Source organism: Wolffia australiana, chromosome 7 (genome assembly GCF_029677425.1).
Source record: "Wolffia australiana isolate 7733 chromosome 7, ASM2967742v1".
In the NCBI taxonomy this organism is placed as follows: domain Eukaryota; kingdom Viridiplantae; phylum Streptophyta; class Magnoliopsida; order Alismatales; family Araceae; genus Wolffia; species Wolffia australiana.
The window spans coordinates 433,222-450,434 of record NC_135841.1 but is presented as its reverse complement, the minus strand read 5'-3'; the positions used below and the strand labels follow the sequence as shown (position 1 = coordinate 450,434).

The following is a 17,213-nucleotide window of genomic DNA, read 5'->3' as shown; positions in this document are numbered from 1 at the left end:
TGAGTACCACACTTCTAGTCTCTCCATTTTCATTGCCTCACTATCTCCTATCATTTACATATTCATTTTTATCCTACCCTAAGGAGAAATGATTTATCTAGAGATCTTTACATCCCTAAGCTCCATTACTTGTACTCATCAACGATATAAAATTACCAAGTGAGTATCAGTTTGTAACTTTAAATGATTACACTAAAAAATCAATTACCTATTTTTTAACCCTAAATTTATGTTTATCACTATGATATCCACCAAAATGATCCTTTATCTTATTATCATATATTAATATCAAACTCATTTGCTAGTTCGTCTCATATTAGCTTACATGATTTTTTTGCACTAAAGCACAAACACTAAATTTCACACTAGTATTTATTTTGTAATATCCAGTAAAGGAGAAATGATTTGTGTAATAAACGTGGGAAAATTATGAATGTAAGGAATAAATATGCTTACATGAATGAGTTCAAATGCCAAATTGACTGCCAAATCTATGCATACAGTGTAGATTATAAATTTCTGGTGGTTCTACTGACACCATGCGCTCTCAGATGATTCTAGCATCATCTAGAGGATGAAATTACTATTATGCTACCATTAAAGGATAGGAGATCCTTCAGCCAAGCAATAGCATTTACTAAAGTTTGTTTGATTTTGTACTCAGCGTTGACCATTGATCATCAAAATTCCACGAATTACTTTCAAGATGAGATCTCATTAGCAATGAATTTCTACCGTACGTCTCAACTCAGCATTACCTATGGAATTGATAAATAACAGCCTGATAGCATTCACACACAACAAGATAATTGGAAAAATTTGGCAGCTAAAAATGTCACCCTCCACCTAGATCCACCTTAGAACCCTTTGGGTATTGAGGGTTTAGGCGATAGAATCTTTCATCAATCTGGGAAACTATAAAGATTCCGATGCACGATAAAAAAGAAGAAGAAAGATAGTATTGTCTGTCACCTACCGAGATAAAAAAATATGAAAAAAATGGACAACTAAAAAGAGAAGCAAACTTACTAGTTTCAGGCTTTTCCGATTCCAAAGAATTATGATATATACTTCATATATTAAAGAAAATTGATTGAAATTATATTTTTTCTTACCGTCAGAAGGAGGAGAGGAGCTCAAGCCTGCGGGCAAGGAAGAACTTGCAACGTCCCTTCCCGCTGGACTCAATCTCCTCCGCTTTCCTCTTCATCCCGGTGATCCCCAGGCCGGCGAGCTTCATCTGCCCTCTCCCGGAGCCCTCCTCCGACTTATCAGCCTCCCTGTAGAGAGGGCCAAGAGAGAGAAGACTCTCTAACAGCTGACGAGGAGGAGAGATAGATAGAACAAGCTAGAGGGCGCGTCGGAGAAAGATAGAGAGGAGAGAGAGATAACGTGAAGGAATGCGTAATGGAGGAAGACATAGATGAGAGATGGATAAAGATAGCAACCCAGAGAGAGAGAGAGATAGAGACCCAGAAAGAGTGAGAGATAACGAGCAGGAAGGTATGACGGAGAAAGATATAGAGAGATGGATAAAAATATCGATCAAGAGAGAGATATTGAGATAGAGACCCCGAAAGAGAGAAAGATAGAGATAGCGACCCGGAGTTAGAGATAGAGAGCCGAAGTGAGAGAATGATTGATACAGCCAGAGAGATAGAGATAGATAGATGGATAGAGACAGAGAGATACAGATAGAGATAGAGAGATAGATAGAGATATAGAGAGATAGATAGATAGATAGATAGAGAAAGAGATTATGAGAGAGATAGATAGATAGATAGATAGAGAAAGAGATTATGAGAGAGATAGATAGATAGATAGATAGAGAGAGAGAGATGGATAGATAGAGAGATAGAGAGAGAGATGGATAGATAGAGAGATAGAGAGAGAGATGGATAGATAGAGAGATAGAGAGAGAGAGAGATAGATAGAGAGATAGAGAGAGAGATGGATAGATAGAGATATAGAAAGATAGATAGAGAGAGAGATAGAGAGAGAGAGATAGATAGATAGAGAGAGAGAGAGAGAGAGAGAGAGAGAGAGAGAGAGAGAGAGAGAGAGAGAGAGAGAGAGAGAGAGAGAGAGAGAGAGAGAGAGAGAGAGAGAGAGAGAGAGAGAGAGAGAGAATCTCACCACACGACGTCGACCCCCTCCTTGAAGAACGGTGCGCAGGTTCCCCAGCTGAACCTGACCAGGCTCGGGAACCCGAACACCGGATGCTTGTGATGCTCCAACCACGCCTTGGTCTCCGGGTCTGGGAGAAGACGGTAAACAGTCAACGCCTAAAGTCAACATATTGACTTTGACCGGGACCCGTTAAGTGAGATCCGAATACCTCCCGGGTACCCCGACCCGAAGTTGCGGTGCATGCCATCCGCCGTCTCGTCGAGTTTCCAATCGCGAAGCGCGCGGTCTCTGGTGACCTTCGCCACAATGCTCGCGCCGCTGACGACGGGGAAAAGGCTGTCGGCCTTCTTCGCCACGACGAACTTGATGCCTTGGAATATCTCCGAGAGCTTTGTTCTGTACTTGTCCGCATCCCCAACCGTGTCCACGTAGACCTTGATTAAAAAGGGATTAGCAACTAAACGCGCGATTAAGCCAGCCAAAGAATAATCACCTCGGTTATGAGAAATCCCATGGCGAGGACCTTCTTGACGAGCCCGATGGCGGAGTTGTGGGAGATTTCGTTGAGGTTGACCTTTTCTCTGCATGGATTGTGAGTGCAGGGGTCAACGGTCGAATCGAGTTGACCAAATGATGGATAGGGAGGGGTTATGGGCGCTGAACTGACTTTTTCAGCATCTTTGCTGAAAGCTCTCTCGGGTCGATCACGTCAACCTCCCAGCCAATCGAGCGGTCCGTCTTCAAATTCTCAAAGAGTTCTTCCCTTTTCTCCTCTTTCAGAGTCTTTGAATCTGTCCGTAAAAGTTTACCATGATTGAGATTGCCCGTTAGTGCAGGCAGATGGGCAAAGAGAACAAATTAAATTATGATTAAATTGTAATTAAACAGTCATCGAGCGGTGCTCCATGCCTAGCAAACCTCGGATTATTGGATAGAAATTCACGATCAGTGCATGCCGTCGGACTCGTTAATTTTCTTATAACTCTTACTGTAGTCAAATAACAGTTATTCAAACCATATCTACCCTAAAAATTTTAACCCTAAGACATTGGCTGGGAAGAACCACCAACTCCTTGAGGTTTGATGATACAAATGAAATCGATAAAGACAACGTCGATGAAGCCGTGTGGGTGCACTATTACGTGGTAAAGATTGCAATTTTCCATGAATTTCCCATTTTTCACTCAACCACAGAATTGGGCTTATTTCTTTTTTTAAGGATTGACGAATCAAATGATATTCCTGCTCCAATTTCTGTCTCTTGCTCTCCCTCTGAGTCAAGCTTTTTGTTGCTATAATGTCAGTTCCTATTATTTTAATATCAAAAACATAGTTCGGATCTTAGATGTACAAATATAATAAGGTTGCTTCACCTTACTCATCGAAATAAAAGGAATGAAATTCTTGACGATAAAATACAGGACATAAAATGAATAACTAAATAAACCAAATTCTCACAGCTAAGTATGATGAAGAAAGACATATCTTTCAGATCCGAATGTTCCGCATTTACATCTGAATTAAAATCAGACAAGGTTCTGCAAGAACATCAGGCGTGATATCAAACTATTGAACAGAAATGTTTGCATTTGGGGTTACTCCTATTATGTGTCTACATTGAATAGTTCAAAAAAAAAAAATAATTATGTGTCTACATTGACTTTTAACACGCTTCAAAATATAAGTTCATTTATTTTCAGTCATGATCAGTAAACTCATCAATCCCTCGTCGGATGGAATCCTCGAGCTTCACAATCATCAACCGAACAGGTGCAATCAGGCGCTCAGCACAACATCCACGAATCAAATCCTCAATAATGAAACATCTCATTGACAATTTCTCGAATGAATGACGTTCATCGAAAACCGATATGCTAACGTAATACTACACAGGCTATCCTGGAATCATGGGAATGCTCTAGACTACACAGTTCGGCATGTTCAGAAGCCTAGAACTCGCCATATCAAGCAAAGCATCACGAGTTTCCATACCTGCAAAGTTCAGAGAGGCGAGGGTCTTCTCGAAGGACTTGGAGCAGAACATGCATCCATACACCATAGGACCTGATGAAGCCAACGATCAAGAAATCGCAAATGGAATTAAAAGCTGGAGAATAGCAAAGATCCAATGCTCAACCAAGAACAGGGCCTCGTCCGGCCTCGTCGATCCCCAAGATGCACGGCTGCGACGCCCAATCTGGCAGCGTTCCTCCCATTTCCATCACTCCCGCTCGAGATTGGGAAAGCAAGACTCTAACCAAATTCATAAATGGCCGACCGCTCCTCTTATCAAGTCTTTTTCCCGCCAAAATGAGATCTTCCGCTGCTTAACCGGATCCGCGGAACACCGCAACGCCGACGATTGCGTCGTCGTCACTGAAACTCGTCTTCATGGGCTAGGACGGATGACGGGTTGTTGTGGGCCAGTTTCTTAATGGGCTTTTCGAGGCATTGAAATTCGGAGAAAAGAACTCATCTGCACCGTCCGATTAGGACGGATCCAACGGTCATAAAACGCTGTCGAGATGGGAGAAGAGGCAGACGTGGGATAGAGGAGAGGATCTTGGAAAAGGGGGGAGGAGGGAGGCGGAAGTCGCCGGCGATCGGGGAAAATGCAGATCTTCGTGAAGACGCTGACCGGGAAGACGATCACACTCGAGGTGGAGGGCAGCGATACGATCGATAATGTGAAGGCGAAGATCCAGGACAAGGAAGGTAGGCCTTTCGTTGTTTTTTCCCCACTTTTTCTTCTGATTTCCATTGTATAATCTCATTTTTGCACTTTATTGGCGGATTTGTGTCGTTTTCATGTGCGCGGGAGAGTTGAATGGATGATTTTTGTTCTTGGAACTTGTCAGGGATTCCTCCTGACCAGCAGCGTCTTATTTTCGCCGGCAAGCAGCTCGAGGATGGCCGAACCCTCGCCGACTATAATATCCAAAAAGGTTCCTCATTCTGGTTCATATTGTAACGTTTCCGAGTTGATTTCTGATTGGATTAGTTTTTCTTCTTGTTTCAATCTTCAATTTTCTCTCATTCAAAAAAAAAAAATCTTCAATTTTCTCATGTATTGAGGGTTTCAATCGGCATTTCTTCGATGTTATTGTACAGTTAATGCTATTAAAGTTCTTCTTTTGAGAAAGATTTAAATTTCATTTATTTTAAATGCTAATTATCGCTTCGCCTTTGACAGAATCGACTTTGCATCTCGTTCTGAGGCTGAGAGGAGGCATGATATCCCGGAGGTGAGCATCCATCTTTTCTCCCCTAACGACATCCACGTTCAATCTATCGAGTTTTTGACGTTCGAAGAAACCATTCATTAAACTACTTTTTAAATTCAATCTCACGTGAACTCATCAATGTGGAATCTCGGGGTTCACGACAAAGCGCAGAAAGTGAGCTACCTGTTTTGATTTTTTTTTATCTCGTCTCTTGTTGAAATTATCATCTCAATAGATTTTCAATCTTTTCTTAAAATTATAATGCTTCTTTAGTTGTCTGGGTCTTGCAAGCATTTGGAGACGGGTGAAACCAGATGTCAGATATATTTATTTTCCGAGTTAGCAATTTGGTGAAACATTACCTAAGTACAAAATCTCCTTTCCTAGGTTTGGTTCGCAGTTGAAGAACTCTATCTGCAGCAACCAGGTACTTATAACGCATATTATTCTACTGCTGTTCACATCGGTTTGATTTGTACTCTGCCTTTCTATCATACAGTAAGCTAGAAACCTATAATTTTTTGTATTTTATTTTAGAAGGGCAGAGTTTTCCATTTAAATTTATGCTACTGCACGAATATTTATGCTATTTTATGGTTAGTAATAATAACCATTAATCTTGTTTATCTTATTTCACAAATCTCAATTTAAGGAAGTGCATTCGTTCACAACATAATTTTTTAATGAGTTTTGTCAATTTCGTGAGAATTATGTGTATCTTTTGATTTATTTACTATCAATGGCGCTTCTAGGTCCATCTTTCTATGAAGCAGAAAGAGAGAACTCTCCATATTAACTCCATATTCTTTTTAGGAGCTGAGTGTTTCTATTTAACCTTGTACTTACGTTGATTATCTATTTATTTTATTATTTATTTCTGTATATCTGATACGCCTCAACCAGTCAAATCTGAGTATCTCGGGAATGATCGCTCACGGAGTGGTGATATCTGTTTGCTCCTCCAAGAACGCGATAGATCCAATATTATCAGTTTATCATAAATCTTGTTTATCTTATTTCACAAATCTCAATTTAAGGAAGTGCATTCGTTCGCAACATAATTTTTTAATGAAGTTTGTCAATTTCGTGAGAATTGTGTATATCTTTCGATTTATTTACTGACAATGGTGATTCGAGGTCCATCTTTCTATGAAGCAGAAAGAGAGAACTCTCCAAATTATCTCCATATTCTTGTTAGGGGCTGTGTGTTTCTATTCAAACTTGTACTTACGTTGATTATCTATTTATTCTATTATTTATTTTTGTATATCTGATAAGCCTCAACCAGTCAAATCTGAGTATCTGGGGAACGATTGCTCACCGAGTGGCGATATCTGTTTGCTCCTCCAAGAACACGCTAGATCCAATACTATCTGTAGGTAGGCGTCTCTTCCCCATCACGAGCCATCCACCGACATCCATGCCAAAACAACCACCATACCTGGACTCCCTTTCTCAAGAAAGACAACTTCCTATTCGATAATCTTCTCACCTTCCCTGCTCCCTTCCATAGTGGGAATTTAGTTTGGCCTTTCTGTTATTGTAATGTGCTTCCACATGTAGCTGTTCGTTTTCCCCCTTTTGATATTCTACTTTTCTGCCTTTTCCTTTGAAATGTGCTAATTGGTATCACAACTTGTAACCCTCTCGAAGTTTATTGCACAAAAAATTATTTTTGAGAAGTGCAATCTTTCACAAATGATTACTTTTCATGATCAGTTATGTTGTGTTCGATTGCAATGTGAGAATTGTGATCAGTCATAGTACATTATATATTTGGTTATGTCGATGGTCATGGCCAATTGCTCTAAATTTTATTGATATGACTTTTCGTTCTTTCGTAACTCCAGCTTCGTTCCAGTCAAGCCGTTCTTCAGCATGAGCACGTATCACAAGTCCGTTCCTATGCTAAGGATTCTGCCCCGGGCAGCCAGCCTCCTCTGAAGGGAGACGGTAAGTTGGTGTTGCTCACGTGCTTTTTGTCTCCTTATTACATCTAACGGATGCCTGTTGAAACCATATATCCTCTAATTTGACAACATGTTTTATTCTTCTGATTAATTTCGCTCTCTGACAAGTTCTTCGGGGATACTGGTATTATTTTTCCTTCTGGCCGATGATCATCCGTCATTAATGTTCCTAAAAACTCGTGCAAAGTAGTCAACAAAATAGCTCGACTCTTTGTGTCTGTAATTCTTTTTGTGCATTAACATCCCTTTAAGTCCAGGAATTTTATAATGAGTTATAAAGATTCATTCAGAATTGACCAATGACTTGGTATTTTAGTTTTTCTCAATGCTTTTTTAAAAAATATTTCTTAACATCTTGTGGCGTTATGCATCTGATTCGCTTCCTATTCTTGAAGAGATGCTGAAGAACATTTTTCTGGAAGTTAAGAACAAATTCGAAGTGGCTCTTGGAATTCTGAGAAAGGAAAAGATTACAATCGACCCGGATGATCCTGCTGCCGTAACTCAGTATGCGAAGGTCATGAAGACGGTGAGGGAGAAGTAAGTTCCCTCTATTCTTATTTAACAGGAGTTATTGGTCAATCGCTCGACACTTTAACTTTGCTGCTAGCAATACCTTGATACCCTCGTAATAATTTTGGTGACCCATTTGTAACTTTTCATGTCAAGTTTTTACTATAAATTAATTTATTATTCTTGGGTTAGAAGCTAATAATATTATAATGGTAAAGGAAAAAAATGCTCGTCTGTACATACTTGGGAATTCAACGTTCAATGCTTTACCATGCTATTCCTGGCCACTTCCGAGTTAATTATTCCGTGTAGCTCTAAGAAATTTTATTTTCTCGTGGAGGATAAATGCTACAATAGAAAATAATAAATTTTATTTCCCGGAGCCGAATATGATGATTTCAACTCCTACCAAAGATATCGCTTATATATTATCGTGGTGTTTATGTTATGCAGGGCGGGACTATTCTCGGAATCCGAGAGGATTAAGTACACGATCGAAGAACGAACTCGAGACATTGAGGATGCACGCACCTACTTGCTGACGCTGAAAGAGATTAGAGTGAAGTACAAGCTTCTTTGCATGCATCAATTTTAATTATCTTAAATTTCACGGGTGTACTTACCCTGCTCCTGCTCTCTTAATATTTTTTTTCTATATAACTCATAGTCTCCGTAACCATCCGAAAAAGTTATAATTATGTTCTTCCTTCATACGGGGTATAATTTAAGAGTCAAAGTTATAATTTTGTAGATTTGGGTTCCATTGGTTTGATCGTAGATGACAATTTTGATTTGAGGAAGGAGATAGTTTCTCTTTTAATTTGATCATATTCATTTTGTAGGCGAGGGCTTACGGATGATCTCGGGGCGGAGACTTTGATGATGGAAGCCTTGGAGAGAGTGGAGAAGGAAATCAAGAAGCCACTTCTGAGGTCCGACAAGAAGGGAATGGCTCTTCTCTCTACCGAATTCGATAAGATTAACAAAAAGTAAGTTCAAGTTAACATGTGCCTCTTTTTTCATGCATTAGATATTTCATGCAATCATGGTCGATGTACTCATGTATGGCAATGGAAAAATAAACGATAACAGGCTGGGGATATCCAAGGCGAAGCTGCCGAAGTACGAGGAAGAACTGGAGCTGAAGATAGCCAAAGAGCAGTTGCAGGAACTGAAGAAGGATGCGGTTGAGGCCATGGAAACCCAGCTTAAAAGGTCTGTTCTATGTTTCTTATAATAATCATCATCATCATCATCTTGGTTTATTCATCTTGATCATGATCAGAAACTTGTTTCTCACGTGTGATTTGCCAGGGAAGAGTTCAAGGACGAGCAGATTGTGGATGCCAAGTCTCTGGACATCCGGAACTTCATCTGATCCCATCACCATTTAACAAAAACCCCAGAGGAACTGGACATCTCCATGTCTCTCTCTTTGATTTTCCATCTCTTATCTCTCTCTCTTCCGGTGCACTGTAATAAAGAAATGACATGTGCATGCCATTTGGATCTTTTTCCACACATGACATGGATTTTCTTTCTGGTTTATTCTCCCCATGCATGATCACTCAGTTATGTACATAAAAGAAGATAATAATAATTAACCAAAGTCGAATCATCTAGATAACTCACTTCAGATCCAAGCGTTGACCGTTGTACCAGGATGGTCAACACTTGAAGCCTTTGCAGGCTATCAGCCATAAGATGATGATCAGAGCAACGGCGGCGGCCGCAAGCATTAGCTTCATTCGAAGGTTCTGTAGCCACATCTTTCGCCGGAGCTGCCTCCCCTGCCTTTGAAAGCTATCTGCCTGCTCATTGTAAAGTAATTAACAACTTCATTAGCTGATTAACTTATTAAATAACCCACAACTTCACTAAAAACCTCATCTTTTGCTTGCTTAATCGCTTAATTTTATAAAGTGAATTTTTTTCTTTAATGAGTTTGCAAATAATTATGATGATTTCTCAAGGATTTTTTGGTGGGGAATTTCAGAAAGAATTCTAACCTGAAACTGAAGACTCTCTGTCTTGTCCACCAGTAACTCTATCTTTTCCCCCCGATCTAGAACCTGAAAATGATAGAAACATGAATTACTGAGACCGCAGAGTATTTTTAAAGAATATAGATTTCCAGTGGCAAACTATATTACCTTCTCAATATTGTCCATCATGATCCCCTTCACCTCCGTGATCTGAGCTTTCAACTTCGATAATTTGTTCATTTCTTCGGGGTGAGAGATGCAGTAGCTCATGTGCTCCTTTAGTCTCGGTCTGTTCCAAAAATACAAATGTCTCATTATCTTCAATACAAAATGAAATAGTTTTGGAACCAACAAGCACAAATTCTAATGTATTTTTCAAAAAAAAAAATTATTCATGTGTTAGGTTGCCATGTACCCGAATTCCCTGTCAAGATTATAGGCAATACTGAATCGATCTTCAAACAGATCGTCATCATCATCTGCAAGTGGGTGAGACTCTTCATCGTTGATACTTGTCCCGTAGCGTTGCATGAAATCCTCCTTGACTCTATCAAGAAACACAAAAGGTATGCTCCTCCCAGCTATTTCTTCCGCCACAACCAAGAAAACTATAGAGAGATACCCAGGAAAAAATAAGAAAAAAATCTTCTCATCAAATTACACAGAACAGGTATCGATGTTGGAAGACGGAAAAAAGGGCGTACCGAATCGATTCTCCACGAGGAAGTTGAAAGTGTATCCATCACAGGAATATGTGAATTTAGAGCTGTTTGATGGTAATTTTTGAAGGCATTGGACAGCCAATGTGCTGAAATTCCCGGAAAATAACGTATGCTCCGCAAGCACAATTGTGCCATTTGCCACAAAGCTGTAGACAAGCGGTTGTTTGCTCATGGCTGTTTCCGAGGAGCAACCTTTCTGATGTTCTTCTCTCAGAATTCTGGACAAATAAAATATTTTCAATATACTTTTGCTCAAGTTAATGTAAAACTGGTTGACATTTCTGATAAAAATAGACAATCAATTTCGATAGAGAGGAATAAACATTCCGCCAAAAGCTAAAAGTGTAGGCCAGCAACGAAACTGGAAAATCAAAATCCTTTTTCTAATACAAAAAAATTCACGCCCTTCCAGTTGAATAGACGACCACAAACATGTAAATCCCCCCAAAAAACAAACCAGAAATGCGAAGAAATGTCAAGGGATCCGAACAACATTAAACGAATTATTTCAGATGAATATTAGCACATCCAAAAAAACGCGCAGGGGATCATGTTCAACCAATTTCTTCAAAAGAGACGAACATGCTTGAATCATCAACATGCGAACAGGAGAGAAGAAATCTGTCAGTAAAACAGACTGAATAGAATCTTAACGAATATCGACAAATATCACAAAATTCATATCCAAATCAAATTAAATATCACAAATCGGAGCCTGAATCATACCTCCTTCGTGGCCAAGGTTCCCCTCCCCAACTTTCTCCACCGTTAACTCGCGAACAATGCCTGTTTTTCTCCCAAATCTAATTCACCACGTAACGGAGAACAACGACCATTCTGGACCGTATTTATTGCAAAGCTTCTGAGACGTTCTCCGTTCCGTTCAGCCCCTTTGACGGGAGCGGAACGTAACTGAAGACTCGCCCCGTCCCGTCCCGTCCGTCTTCGGGCTAACACGAGTGCTAGCCCGTTAGGTAATGGGCCGATTGAGAAAGGGCCCACAAGGATTCTGAAAACCGCTTCCGACGACCCACGGTTTAGCTCGATCGTTATCCGGTTTACCGAGTTCCTATATAAACCGGATGGTTTTCCCCCCGGATTCAGAGAAATTCAAAAACCAGTGCAACAGACAGTTGTCAAGCGAGAGAGATGGCGATGAGATGTGCGATCCGGAGGATGATCGGTCGGTCAACGTCTTCTTCCACGGCGTTGACTTCTGTTCGGCGATGGCTCAGCGGACAGGGGAAGATTCTGAGCGAGGAGGAGATGGCGAAGGAGAACGTTTACATTAAGGTTTGCCGTTTTCGCATCTCCGTAATTCTTCTTTTAATCGGTTTCTAAACTGTCTTTTGCGATGTCTGGATGCTGATCTGATCATTTTTGCCTCTGCGAAATTTCCTGCGAAGAAAATGGAGCGGGAGAGGATGGAGCGGTTGAAGAAAAAATTGGAAATGAATAAGGCGGAGGCGGAGAAGTTGACGGGAAAGTCATCGGCCACTGAGGTATCGGATCATCCGCTCAATATCTCAATTTTTTTGTTCTCTGTCTGTGGAATATTAATCTATCGTTGTCATTTTGTTTCCAACGAAGAAAAATTATCATAGTCTCTGGTATTCTCGCTAGTTTGTTTCGGTAATTCTTTACTTCATAATTTATTCTCTCCGCGATCAGATCTATCCTTTTCTCCCTTACTAGCGTCCGATGACGGATCGTCACTTATGCTATGCCAGAAAACTGGAGCTCGCAATGTCTAAGCGCAAACGAGAAGATCAACTTGTGCGTTGAAGTAGATCTTATGCCTGTACATTTCTGTAGAAGAAGAAATCCTCCTCTATCTGTATGATCTCAACTGTAATTTACGAGAAATAAAAAATCATGTGCTTGCCCGGAATCGTTTGGAAGACTAGTCTGCTAATTTAGAAATTTCTACTTTGACGTTGATTATTCATCGTCCGTTTGTGGGGTGATGTAAAAATTTAAAATTTCAACGTCGTTTTCAAAATGTTTCAACATCTGCGATTATGGTTTTAATCATTTTTTAATGTTTTAATAGTTTAGAAAAGATTTATTCCTATAACCCTCCTCATGTCGCTCTCAATCGGGACTGGTTTCATTACAACTTATAATATAAAATTGTATTGATTATCTTATAATATAGGGATAACGAACTTATCTTCATCGTTATCTTAATATAGGAAGATAACTATCATCGTCGAGGATCGCGATTAGCCGCATCCGGATGATCGTTAATTGGCATCGTCCTATCATGACCGTTGAGACGAAATCGTAGTTGGAGAATTAACCTAATTTAAATAGTCGACTTAATTAACTCGAGTCAATTTAAATACCATTCAAATAGCTAACTAATTTGTCCCCTGAAATTACATTATGGAGGGGGAATGAATGTTGGGAAAAACTCCGATGAAATAGAGAAGCGTTATACCAGCCACTCAAAGACCAGAACACCTGCCACAGAAAGCCAAAAAAATAAAATTTAGACCCTTTAGAATTTTCATCTGATTTCAGAATTTGTTTCTTCTCATGCAATAAAACTTTAGAAAACGCCGACGCTTTTTTAAAAATTCTGGCTAAATTCAAATTTAAATCTAAATTTAATCTAAACAGGGAAAGTTCAGTCCTGACGACGAAAGAAAATATTTTAAAGAGAGAAATTAAATTAATTTTTTTAAAAGAGAAGAAAAAGGAGAAACAGGGGCAAAATCGCAGATGATTGAAAAAAAGTAAGAAAAAGAAAAAGAAATGAATATCTAGAAAAGAAAATCTCACCCATCAGGGTAGCTGCGACCAATAAAAATAGGCTATGACGCAGAGGAAGACCCCGAAGTCTCTCCCATCCTTTTGATAAGGGCTCAATTAGTTTAACAGCAAGTGAAGCAGGTCTCTGATTAAAACAAAATTAAATCGCATATTAGTATGATCTCAATTTTTTTTCTAATTTTGTGTAAAAATTTCAGCCTTTTCCAACAAAGTTTTGGCAGAGCGGCAAATTTAGAAACTAGGAAGAAAACTATTCTGATGATAGCCAATTTGAGCATATCACCAAAAGTATTAAGTGATTTTAAAAAAATTAAATAATGTGACGAGAAAATCTTAGCTTAAACTTTCAATAAATGAAGGATGATAAATATTATGATCATTCAGCAGAGAATGTACCTTTCCTCTGGCGGAGGAATTATCTGCGATTTCACCATCTTTTCTCCTCTTCGTAAATGTTCTTGAATGCATGTATCTCTCCAAATGCCAAATCCTGTTCAACGCTCCTGATAAACACCATGAATTTCCTCCATGACCGGTTGACTTCACACCTTCATGGATGCTTTCCGGAATGCTATCATCTATACCATGATCATCTATCTCTCTCTCATACCCATTTTCCAGGAAAAATAAAGGCCTGGAATCCGTTTCATTCACTTCCAAGAGCGTTTCGACAGGTTCGATCTCTGTGATTTCATCTCCTGACCCTGTTGAACCAAAGAAATTAGCCATGATCTGATTCTGAGGATCATCCCCAGAGAGGAATCTTGCCAACCCTTCGATTGTATCAGATTCATTATGAACCGTCGATTGAAAACTCCTAGCAACTCCTTCTCCAGGCAGATCCTCCACAGCTTTCTGCATGGCTAGAACTTGTTCTCTAAGTGCACTGATGAACTGATAATGACCCCTCGAGGCGGCTTGATCGGTTACGGCGTGGACGGCTCTCTCAAAGTCCTCCAGCTATGAGGAAAGATGGCCTAAGTTGAACCCAAAGTTTATCATTTGGAGAAAGAGTCGATGAATTACCTGCCATTTTGTTGTTTCAAGTGCAGTGACGAGGTTGCGCTTATGAAATTTAAGGGAAATTGGCAATTTATGAACTTTACTGTGATCTTCACTGGCAATATCCAACTCATGAATCAGCAATCGATAGAGTGACTCCATCCTGCCACATGAATGCAGCTAAAGAGAGCTACAAAAAGCAAGAAAATCTTAAAAGTAATGCATCCTCGTATGTTTAAAATTGTGAAACTATGAGAAAAGTGGAGTGAGCTCGTGCTCTGTTAGATGTTCTTCAGAGTTTATCAGTAAACTAAATTGTTTTAAGACGACAATAAAGGGATGGGTTGGAGTATGCTACAGCATCCATCAACGGGGATTAAGAGATTGAAAGAAATTCCAAATAAAATTCAACTATAATGAGCACCTTCTCTTGGTGTGAAATAAGGAAAGGCTGAATCCCAATCTGTCAGGAACGAAGCAAGAAATCTATAATTTCGTAGGTGGAAATGCATAGGATTAAGGGGAATACAAAACACAAAGAACCACATAACTCCAGCTAAAGAGATCTACAAAAACCAAGAAAAACCTACAACTGATGAATCTTTGCACGTCAAAAACTGTGACAATATGAGAAAAGTGGAGCGATCTCATGGTATGTTACATGTTCTTCAGAGTTCATCCACAAACTCTATTAACACATGACAAAATTAAAAGGAGGGATTGGAGTATGCGGCACAAGGGATCAACGGAAATTAAGAGATATAAATAATCATCAAAAGGAATTTAACCATAACCAGCATGAACCGAGGACAAGATGAATTCTTCAATTTCGTGGGAGGAAATTGATTAGATTTTGAGGAAAATAAAACAGAAATAACGACGATTGTAGAGGAGATTTTAAAGCGCGCACCTGTCGGCGGAATCCTGCACGACCTCGGCGGCCGATAACAGCGGATCGGTCTCCCATCTGGACGGCTTCACCGTCATCAAGCTTGATCGAGGAGTCGGGAATCAAGTGCAGGCGAGAATCAAAAGCCGAAATCGATTATAATTGTCGATCTTAGGGCTCGCTCTCTAAGATCGACATCGCAGGCGACTCTGGAAATTCTCCTATCTTGATCCCGAAGATGATCAATCAATCAACCACGTCATATCGGATTTTCAGCTGTATCTGATGAAAAATAAATAAATAATAAATTCAGTGAGGGAGGAAACCAGGGTATATGCTGTCGATTTTGGATTAATATAGAGCTTAGGTTGGATTAATATATTACAATTTTGCTTTTGGTCATATATTTCTTAAGAGTTCAAAAAAGTTCTGACTAGTACTGTGAGTGGTTAACAGTCCTGTCTAGTATGGGGAAGTAGGGCAGTGAAGTCTAGCAGAATTGGGTTAGTAAATGACTCAAAGAGCAGAAGTGAGTTTGGGAAGACAACAAAAAATGTGATAGCATATCTATGGTGCTGCTGCTTGATCTAGAGGGAGAAGCATATCTATGGTGCAAGAATGTGTCAAGTGATTTTTCTTCGTAACCACTGGGTTTGAGAGCTGTGTGACGGGGGGCTATCCTGCACAGATTGGAGAGCACTTGTATGTAGTCTGCACTAGTGAATTGAACTCCTGACAAAAAAGAAACAGCTCTTCCTTTGTTCCATTGACTTTAATTATTTTAGCAAAATGATGTGTCAAGAAGCCAATCTGAGATCAAATTTCAGTTCAAAGTGTCCTCATATTAAAAGATCATCTAACTTTTCTCTTGGTAGATGTATCATTCCATATTTTCCCATAAGGACGTCCATTCATTTATTTCTTCCTCGTCGAGAACTAAGGCTGAAATGACACAAAAAATCAACACCTAGAAAGGGGAGGGGCCCGTGGTGGGCATTTGGGAAAGTCGTCAAAAATACCAGTTCTAAGGTGTGACTTAAGGAGGGGCAGCTTATTAACTATAAGAGATTTTAATATATTGTCTAGAATGAGATTTAACCGTTCTCAAGAAAAGCTCTTATTCACTCTTAGAGAATTTCATAGATATTTAGTTTTGATTGTGTCCTATTAAGAGAATAGGTCCCATGTGGCCCATCATTCTTCATCTATAGCAGCAGCCACACATGGCTCCATAATAACGTTTTATGTGTCCTTAGAAGCATAACACACCATCACCTACAACCCTTTCCTCTGTCGGGGACTTCCACCAAAACATGAGTCATTATAGTACACCTGACATTAGTTGCCCTACTCTCAAAGTACTCCCATATAGCCAATTTATCATCCATCAGGGCTTGGCTTTTTTATTTCATCGATTTGCACCAAGACCATTGTGCTCAAGTCTGAGTGTTTGCTAGTCATTCAGGCTGTTGAGTTACATTTCTGCTCACTGTAGTAATCCATGGGTTCTTCACACTTGGATAGCACCAAGACCCTTGTGCTATGGACTGCACTATCCACCCTATAGAAACAAATCAACATTATGACTGAAGATGGGCATTCCTAATGATGAGGTCCCCTCCTATTGGTTCCCAAGCCGAGTTAGGAGAACATATAGGAGATTGCATTTGTGCATTCAAATGTGCTCACTTGGCTCACAATAAGAGTAAGAGTAATATAAACTTCATAAAATACCATTTGAGCTCCAAATCATAATACTCCTTGAAAGACATATTTTGAAGACTAAGGAGTGAAATTTCTGAAGGTTAAAAAGTAATTCACCAGCCCCTTTTTACACTGCTTGATCGATCTGACAGTGAATTACGATGGGATTATAATACATAAATCGCTTGTTTTTAAGCATGTTTTCTTAATATTCATATTCAATGGATACTCGGGAAGGACATCAAAGTATCTGTATATTATAGCACTATCTATTCTCACTCATATGATGAGTATGG

The 17,213-nt window shown here is 39.6% G+C and overlaps 5 protein-coding genes across 10 annotated transcripts; 2 read left to right on the top strand and 3 right to left on the bottom strand.

Moving 5' to 3' along the window:
• Positions 1–1,048: 1,048 nt before the first annotated feature.
• Positions 1,049–4,447, bottom strand: LOC144705568 (Polynucleotidyl transferase, ribonuclease H-like superfamily protein). 2 transcript variants are annotated; one of them, XM_078578324.1, is made up of 8 exons: positions 4,268–4,447; positions 4,123–4,194; positions 3,589–3,668; positions 2,798–2,921; positions 2,624–2,711; positions 2,339–2,564; positions 2,137–2,257; positions 1,049–1,280 (listed from the first exon to the last, which is right to left on the bottom strand). In XM_078578324.1, exons 2-8 carry the CDS (start codon positions 4,176–4,178, stop codon positions 1,118–1,120), a joined length of 858 nt encoding a protein of 285 aa, XP_078434450.1. In that variant the 5' UTR covers positions 4,179–4,194; positions 4,268–4,447; the 3' UTR covers positions 1,049–1,117. The 2 variants fall into 2 exon arrangements, with proteins under 2 accessions (XP_078434450.1, XP_078434449.1); XM_078578323.1 differs by lacking the exon at positions 3,589–3,668 and having other exon boundaries at positions 4,268–4,445.
• Positions 4,448–4,685: 238 nt separating this feature from the next.
• Positions 4,686–9,385, top strand: MGP1 (MALE GAMETOPHYTE DEFECTIVE 1). Its single transcript, XM_078578958.1, has 10 exons — positions 4,686–4,845; positions 4,989–5,075; positions 5,324–5,375; positions 5,742–5,781; positions 7,205–7,307; positions 7,720–7,864; positions 8,291–8,401; positions 8,680–8,826; positions 8,930–9,052; positions 9,152–9,385. The coding sequence occupies exons 1-10, from the start codon at positions 4,743–4,745 to the stop codon at positions 9,213–9,215; spliced, it is 975 nt and encodes a 324-aa protein (XP_078435084.1). The 5' UTR covers positions 4,686–4,742; the 3' UTR covers positions 9,216–9,385.
• Positions 9,386–9,409: 24 nt separating this feature from the next.
• VAMP727 (vesicle-associated membrane protein 727) lies at positions 9,410–11,414 on the bottom strand. Its single transcript, XM_078578962.1, has 6 exons — positions 11,271–11,414; positions 10,527–10,762; positions 10,238–10,430; positions 9,991–10,111; positions 9,847–9,909; positions 9,410–9,648 (listed from the first exon to the last, which is right to left on the bottom strand). Exons 2-6 carry the CDS (start codon positions 10,714–10,716, stop codon positions 9,505–9,507), a joined length of 711 nt encoding a protein of 236 aa, XP_078435088.1. The 5' UTR covers positions 10,717–10,762; positions 11,271–11,414; the 3' UTR covers positions 9,410–9,504.
• Positions 11,415–11,647: 233 nt separating this feature from the next.
• Positions 11,648–12,435, top strand: LOC144706078 (F1F0-ATPase inhibitor protein). 3 transcript variants are annotated; one of them, XM_078578965.1, is made up of 3 exons: positions 11,648–11,837; positions 11,951–12,046; positions 12,275–12,435. In XM_078578965.1, the coding sequence occupies exons 1-3, from the start codon at positions 11,694–11,696 to the stop codon at positions 12,296–12,298; spliced, it is 264 nt and encodes an 87-aa protein (XP_078435091.1). In that variant the 5' UTR covers positions 11,648–11,693; the 3' UTR covers positions 12,299–12,435. The 3 variants fall into 3 exon arrangements, with proteins under 3 accessions (XP_078435091.1, XP_078435089.1, XP_078435092.1); XM_078578963.1 differs by having other exon boundaries at positions 12,240–12,435; XM_078578966.1 differs by having other exon boundaries at positions 12,216–12,435.
• Positions 12,436–12,869: 434 nt separating this feature from the next.
• Positions 12,870–15,515, bottom strand: LOC144706075 (uncharacterized). Of its 3 annotated transcripts, XM_078578959.1 has the most exons (6): positions 15,235–15,515; positions 14,749–14,787; positions 14,349–14,487; positions 13,719–14,282; positions 13,332–13,446; positions 12,870–13,010 (listed from the first exon to the last, which is right to left on the bottom strand). In XM_078578959.1, exons 1-6 carry the CDS (start codon positions 15,309–15,311, stop codon positions 12,982–12,984), a joined length of 963 nt encoding a protein of 320 aa, XP_078435085.1. In that variant the 5' UTR covers positions 15,312–15,515; the 3' UTR covers positions 12,870–12,981. The 3 variants fall into 3 exon arrangements, with proteins under 3 accessions (XP_078435085.1, XP_078435087.1, XP_078435086.1); XM_078578961.1 differs by lacking the exon at positions 14,749–14,787 and having other exon boundaries at positions 14,349–14,514; positions 15,235–15,513; XM_078578960.1 differs by lacking the exon at positions 14,749–14,787 and having other exon boundaries at positions 15,235–15,512.
• Between the last annotated feature and the right edge of the window lie 1,698 nt (positions 15,516–17,213).